Source organism: Camelus dromedarius, chromosome 7 (genome assembly GCF_036321535.1).
Source record: "Camelus dromedarius isolate mCamDro1 chromosome 7, mCamDro1.pat, whole genome shotgun sequence".
NCBI classification, from domain to species: domain Eukaryota; kingdom Metazoa; phylum Chordata; class Mammalia; order Artiodactyla; family Camelidae; genus Camelus; species Camelus dromedarius.
Window position 1 is genome coordinate 51,240,628 of NC_087442.1, and position 8,096 is coordinate 51,248,723.

Sequence of the window (8,096 nt, forward strand, 5' to 3'; positions counted from 1 at the left end):
AGGGCCAGATACAGCTCATGGTTGCATTCGCTAAATTTTGCTTATATTTATTCTGATTCTTCTCCTATCAAAGACAAAAAAAGTCAGGCTAATTTTTTCTTAACCAGATAACAGTTACACATTATCTGGTACTGAATCAGGCTAAACAATTTCTTTTCTCTTAACTTTTTGTTCTTCACCTTAAATAGGGCACTTGCGTTTATTTCAAACTTTGATATTTTTTCCAAAGTCATTTTTAAATTCAAAGACTCTAATGAGAAAGCCTAGTCTTAGACTCATAGTCAGTGACTGCATTTCCCACATTTCTTCCAGGCCAGGTTTTCTGCTAGACACTTTCTTATTTTCTTATTCTTCTGTGTGGTAGGTAAGTTTGGTCATGTTGTGTAGTTGAAGGAACTGACTTAGAGAGTTTTGGGAAATACAACCAACTTTATACAGATTGTAAATGGTAGGAATAAGATTCAGATTCAGATTTTCTGATGCCAGCGCCAGGAGCCACATGATAAACAATACTATTTAGAGTATCAAAATTACTTTCAAGCTTTTGCATATCAGACACTAATAGTAATACCAATATTATTATTTGATTATTATGGCATCACATTGATGACTCAGCCAATGACTGGAAAATAAGTCCCAGAGCTCGCCCAAAGAATGAAGGTTGTACAGTCACTGAATATAATGATTCTGCATATGATGCTTTTGAGGCCCTAGTATTATTCACAAAATTAATTAATTAATTACCATATCTTCATTTTTAAAGCAAATTCTGTTGTGTTAATTATCTACGGCTGTGTAACAAATGACCTCAACTTAGTTAAAGCTTTTACTATCTCATGGCTCCTGTGAGTACCTCTGAACTTAAAGTCTATATAAGGTTGTAGTTAGGGTGTAAGCCAGGGCTGTAGCCTCATCTGAAGGAGTGGCTGTGGGGAGATTTGCTTTCAGATTGTCATGTCGTTGTTGATAGAATTCAAGTCCTCATGGGTGGTTTGGCTGAGGGCTCTGTTTCTTGTTGGTGACACATATCAATTCTGTGCCCCTTGGGCCTCTACATAGGAAGTGTACATCATGGTAGCCGGCTCCATCAAATCAAGTGAGATGGCTAGAGCAGGCAAGCAAGACTGAAAGTCACAAGATTTTGGTAACTTAATCATAGAAGTCACATCTGAACATTGACTCTTTCCTATCCACGTACATCAGCCACATTGCCTTCATTCCTAAGTTTGCTTCTGCTGGAGGTGCTACCCTAAGGCTGAGCCCCGGAACACTAGGTACAGAGCGGCTTTAACACTTATGAGTTAATTCGGTAAATCTGATTAGCCCAACCTAATAATTAAACTGCAAATCAAAATATCTCCTCCTCCTGACATGAAAAAATAGCAGTGGGGAAGGGATTAGAATATTTTGACCCTCCTACTCCCTTGAGGCATTGGGTCTACCAATCAATGGTTAACATTAACATTTTTTCATCTAATGAATATCAAGTCCCTTGATAAGCAGGATTAGAAATTCTTCATAGTTAGTATTTTAGAAGGATACGTGATCTATAATCTCCATGTGCACAGAATAAACTGATATATTATTTTCCAGGAAGGATGGTAGAATAAATGACTACATACAATCTTAAGATAGGAATCTGATTGTCAGTATATATACACAATAAATTGATTTTTTTTACTTTAGTTTTTAAAATTTTGATTATTTAACCTTTTATATGTGCACAAGAGTACACAGAATAGAATCCAGAATCCAGCCCCTACAACCAGCAATCTATGCTCCATCCACATCCCTAACCATCCCCTTCTCATGCTATTTTGAAAGTTTATTCCAGGCATCATATTATTTCATCTAGGAATATTTCAATAGATACCTCTAAAAGAGAAGCAGTTGTTGTTTGTAAACAAAATTGCAGTATCATTTTTCTCCTAAAAAAAGAAATAATGTCTTAGTATTATAAAATAATTAGTCTTTTGTTCTTTGCTTTCTTTTTATGGTGAGATAGAGATGGATAGATAATAAGTGGTTTTCAATGGGGGGTGATTGCAGCTCACTGGGGATGTTTGGCTATATCTGGAGACATTTTTGGTTATACTGGGAGTGCTACTGGCATCGAATAGGTAGAAGCCAGGTATGCTGCTCAACTCACAGTGCAGCCCCCATAACACAGAATTATTCCAAAATGCCAGTAGTGCCACTGTGGAAAAACCCAGGTGATGATAGAAAGATAGATAGATAGACAGACAGATAGATATGAACATCAGTTACAATAGGTAAGGGTTTATAAAGAGGAGCGATATATCCATGCTATAAGGTCAGTTTAATAGCCATACAAGGGAAACATCGATTTAAAGCTGAAAAGAAATTCAGAATGTTGATTCCAATTAAAATATCCTGGGGGGAGGGTATAGCTCAGTGGTAGAGCACTGTGCTTAGCATGCACAGGGTCCTGGGTTCAAATCCCAGTACCTCCATAAAGAAAGAAATAAATACATGCATACATATATACAAACCTAATTACCACCCCCCCCACCAAAAAATGTTCAATCAGTCAGTTAGAATTTTATAGTTATTTTAAGGACGGAGATCAGCGGCTTAGTATTAATGGAACATCTGTTCCATGTGTGGATAAAGAAGTTCAGAAAAGTACTGTTTCTTAAGTGAGGAGCAGAGCCAAAGGAAGTAATGAACAAAATGTTCAGTAAGTGCAGGTAGAACACATGTTCTGCAGCAAATGAAAAACCTAGCAAAAATTATTTTGAATTTGCAAAACAATAATCTGTCAGAAATGGCTTTCTTTCATGTCAAGTGATGCTATGACTCTTAATGCTTGTGACATATTTTTAAGATGAAAATTGATATTAGTTACTTTAATGCAGACAGAGCTATGCTCATTATTCTCCACACAGAACCCCTGGCAATAATTCACCTAGCAGTGCAGCAGTTCATGCAGATCAAAGCTGCATTATTTAAATGTGTCCAGGGGGCAGACTTTAGCTCCATGCCTTATACTTTAAAGAAAAAAAACTAGTGGTTTGCGTCTTGAGAAACAAGATACCTTTAACTGAACAAGGTGTTTCATGCAAGCCCTCTAATATTTAAACTCCTGAATTCCTCCTATTATCTGGGATGAACCCCTTCCCTACCCTAAATACAGAACAACTGTGGGAATGCAAATCTCTTCAAATGAACAGAAGCATATTTTAATTTAAATGAAACCCGAATGTGAACTAGATTTAGGGGAGGAAATGGCAGAGAGAAAGTGGAGAGAGAGAGAGAGAGAGAGGAGAGAGAGAGAGACAGAGAAAGAGAGAAAGACTGTGCTTGCTATAGAATGTGCCTGGCTGCTTCAGCTCACAGACAACTGATGAAGTCCAACTCTGAAATTTCATGCAATTTGTATACCAAGCTCCTCCTTTTCTGTAGTCTTCTCTTCCATTGGTAAAATTTTTTTTGCAGGGTCATGTAGGGATCCCACCCCTTCTCTGTGTTTTCACTCCGAAGCTCTACACAACTTTACACCTGAATGAACGCCAAACCTCAGTGGATATATAAAGGGAACCTGGAGGAAGAATTTCACAGTTACAGTGCAGAAGCAGAGGGAAAAGGAATTAACCAGCTCTCCAGCCAAGCAAATCCTCTCCTCACCATGCTTCCTCCTGCCATTCATTTCTATCTCATTCCCCTTGCATGCATCCTAATGAAAAGCTGTTTGGCTTTTAAAAACGATGCCACAGAAATCCTTTATTCACATGTGGTTAAACCTGTTCCAGCACACCCCAGCAGCAACAGCACGATGAATCAAGCCAGAAATGGAGGCAGGCACTTCAGTAACACTGGACTGGATCGGAACAGTAAGTATGTTTTACTTGCTTGGATTTAGTTTTTTTCTTATTTGGTAGCATGAGCTCACATTCCCGGAGAATTGTTTCATCGCTAACTAACCTGAACCATATATGTTTTGCTAAACAATCTGGGAGTAATCTGCTGCATGTGTAGACTGGCGTTCTTCCCTACAGAGTTAACATAACTAAAACAGTGATTTGCTAATGTAGGCACAGACTTAAGTTTTATCAAATGTCCTGAAAGAAAATGTTCCCAGGAATTGAACTGTTGCTTCTTTAAAATCATGCAAAATGAGAATTTAAAAAAGAGTTGTTCTGGATAGTTTAAATTCAGGCGGCTTCCTGATTGTTTCAGGACATGTGCAATTCTGATAGTGTATAAAGTTAACTAAGCAAAGCACGTATTGGAAATCACAAGGGAAAAAAAAGAAGCTGTTTGGGGAAAAAAATTGCTCATGCTGACTTCTAAAATAAGTCTAGTGAAATAGTTGAAGCTTTGATGATGATTAATGAGAAAGAGGGATAAAACTAAAAATGTTGAAGAATCATATTTTTCTGAAATAATTCCTTATTAACCAGATCAAAATTTAGATAATTGTGTATTTCTGTGAAAGACCAGGGAAATTTCATAACTTTAGAGATTCAAAGTAATGACAGTATGGCAATATTTTGTATAGAAACTATTTTTCTTCTTTTCTGTTTGCTTAACTGACACACTAATTGACCACTAGCTAAAGAGATTCAAATTTTCCTCCTAATTTTTGCTTCACTCCTTTCCTTTAGAAGAGTTCACATGCTAATAATCAGGTTTTAAGAGACACAGTGCACAGGAAATCTGTTACAAATCTTTGGCTCTTCCTCAACTCCATTCAAGTACTAAAAGTATTTTTGACCTTTGAACAGTCAACGCAAATCTGACTGTTAATGTCTTTCTAAGAAAACCAAACTTTCATGAAGATGGTTGCTTTCACATAAACAGGAAATATCTGATTGTGATTAGATTACTGAGCAATGTGGTAGGTATTCATTGTCAATGAACTGTCACTGCAAAAATGCCGAATCTCTGCATACACAGGAACAAAAAGCTAGACAAGTCAAAATTATCTCGCTGTTTCCAGGTACATTCCTAAGGCAGCTGCAGGAAGGTGAACTGGAATCAGAATCAAACAGGCAGAGCACCCTGACCAGCCAGTTTACACTTTAATTTTAATCCCACACTTTATATTTGCACAGATGTGTGTGTACATACATAATTTTTTTTTCATGGCTATCACACCCCTTTAGATTATGTTTAGACTTATTTAGACTTTAGACTATATTTCTTATCTCACCTTATAAGTACTGGGGCACAGAGTTGAAGTGGAACTCCTAATTCGGTATCTACTCATATTAGCTTTCAGCCTTCCATGGAAGACCCCTTCGATATGACTTACAATTTTAATTTTTCCAATTTCAGCGGTCTATACTTTGTAATATATATGCTTTTCTAGTTAACAAGGCTTGGTGTTTTTTCAAGCTTATTACAGGCAATTCTCAAGTTTAGATAACAAAGTAGTGGAAAGGAATACTCAAATATTTCAAGATTAATTTTTGCTTTAATTACATAAGGCATGTAACAAGAAACAGTCAATTGGAGAACATACTTATCAAATTCAGATGACTAAACAAAAAGTTTGCCATGACGAACATTCAGGAAACGAACACCATGGTTCCTTCTGCAGTTGTAAATCAGACATGTTAGGCATTTTTCTGCCATAAAATTCATGGAAATGTAGCCAAGTTGTTATGGCAACCATACGTTCCTGATTTAGGGGCTTTTATATTCTTTGAAGGTTGAGTTGTAGTGACACTTTGCATTTCAAACATTTTAATATTTGTGTTTTTAAAAGATAGCTTGGGAATTTGTTTAAAATGGAGTAATTAAGTTTGATATGCAAAATGTCAGACATTGTACATGTAAGTATGTGTGATTCTCTGCAGCTGAATTTTATTATTGAAACAAAATATTACAGATTGCACTGTACACAATATTTAAAACACTTTCCACATTTTCTCAATAGATTTTTTAAAATACCTAATTAAAAGCACTTGCAGACATTAACTAATATAAACAGTGAGTAAAAGAACATTGAACATTTGCGTATACTCCTTTTAGCTCATTAAAGAATGAGTATTTACACATAGATATAAGAGCTGCTTAATCCTTACTGGGGAGTAAGACTAAGAAAATGGGATTTTCAAATACTTCAGTAAGCAATTAGCTAATGTTACACATGGAAAAAAAAAATCAGACCGTTTATTTTATTGCAAAAAACACCAGCCATATAAACATAATTTTCGAGAAAGTGTCCCCTAAAACCATGCAGGCAGATTTTTGCATTGGGAAAATAAAATAGGTGTTCACTTCCTGTTTGGCAGTTTGCTATCATTTCGGTGTTATTTTTGTCACTGCAGATTACTTTTTAAAAAAGTGTCTATTTGCTTTTTGCCTCTGATGCACATTTTCTTCCTGTTTCCCGCAGCTCGAGTTCAGGTAGGTTGCCGGGAACTGCGTTCCACCAAGTACATCTCTGATGGCCAGTGCACCAGCACCAGCCCTCTGAAGGAGCTGGTGTGCGCAGGCGAGTGCTTGCCCCTGCCTGTGCTCCCCAACTGGATTGGAGGAGGCTATGGAACAAAATACTGGAGCCGGAGGAGCTCCCAGGAGTGGAGGTGCGTCAACGACAAGACGCGCACCCAGAGAATCCAGCTGCAGTGCCAAGATGGCAGCACGCGCACCTACAAAATCACGGTGGTCACCGCCTGCAAGTGCAAGAGGTACACACGGCAGCACAACGAGTCCAGTCATAACTTCGAGAGCGTGTCGCCTGCCAAGCCCGCCCCGCATCACAGAGAGCGGAAAAGAGCCAGCAAATCCAGCAAGCACAGCATGAGTTAGAATTCAGACTCTCAGAACTGGACTGACTAGTAACCATCTGCTTTACAGATTTGATTGCTTGGAAGACTTGAGCCTGCCACTGCTATTTTCTTACTTGAAAATATATGCTTCTGCTTTGATCATACCCAGCAAGCTGTCCTAAGTATCAGGAACTTCTTTGGGAATGGCTTTTTCTTTTCAAGTTTTTCAAGATGTACGCCTATCCACAAGTGTGATTTGCATTTAAATTACACGTATCCTGTAGTTTTAATTCCCTGCGGTTCTTGAAAGACTGGTGATACTATACACATCACTGAATCATTACTTTTTAAAACAGAGAAGGGTTTCTCCGTTACCGTCCACTCCCCAAACTATTCTCCCCGCACCCACCGCCCGCCCCACCCCCAAAACAAAACTACTTCAAAATTGAAAAGTTAAAAAAAAATTTGTTGCCATGAAAATTCACGTCAACACTTAAGAAAGGTGCTTTTTTGATAATCTTCATGGGGACAGTTTAGCAGCCACAAGTGATCTCCCTCTGAAAGAGTCAAAGACCTTGTGACATTTCACTTCAAAAATAAGCCCTGTAGCTTTTTACAGTCTCATAGTACGAAATTATACCCTGCATGCTGACCCTTGCTTGGAATGGAATGCCAGAAATGCATGGCAGCAGCTAATAAGTAAAGCTGATTAACTATTTATTTGTCAATGTTATTATTTAATGAGCTTTCACATGTGATTTTTTTCAAAATGTTACTTTTTTTTTTAATGTTTTGAAGCTTTTTCATGTACCTAAATATTTTCCTGTATAATTTGTGGTTCATCTAAAAATATGACAATTCATGCTGTAGATATGTAAAATAAATATTTGTCTCCTTATTACATATATGTTTTATCATGAACTCTATCAACAGTATGGATCTTTTTAAACCAGTAGGTTGCTTTGTAAAGATGAAATATGTAACACTCTCTTGTTTAATCTGTGCAATCAGAGGGTATCTTGACTTTCAGTTCCATCCATTTCTTTTAACAAAAATAAACACTGCTAAAAGTTATTGTCCTTGCCTCTAACATGTATAAAAAGAACATGTTCACAAAGACTACAAGATAAATGTATGAGAGTAATGGCTTTTTTTTTTTTATTAAGGCACATTCGAGTTTTGGTAGAAAATTCTATGGTAAGAGAAAAGAGAGGGAAAGGGAGGTCATCTCTTCAGTAAACGGCAACCCAGCAGTGAGTTGTAATAAGAACATCATATCTATGTATATCGAGGATGCCAAGTCTGCTGCTCATTATCATCACCTGGGAGGGGTAGAAGTCCCAATGCCCCGAC

General features: G+C 37.3%; 1 protein-coding gene across 1 annotated transcript; it reads left to right on the forward strand.

Annotated features, from left to right (window-relative positions):
- Positions 1 to 3,322: 3,322 nt before the first annotated feature.
- On the forward strand, positions 3,323 to 7,817 carry SOSTDC1 (sclerostin domain containing 1). The gene is made up of 2 exons (XM_031454997.2): positions 3,323 to 3,854; positions 6,368 to 7,817. Exons 1-2 carry the CDS (start codon positions 3,527 to 3,529, stop codon positions 6,781 to 6,783), a joined length of 744 nt encoding a protein of 247 aa, XP_031310857.1. The 5' UTR covers positions 3,323 to 3,526; the 3' UTR covers positions 6,784 to 7,817.
- Positions 7,818 to 8,096: the final 279 nt, after the last annotated feature.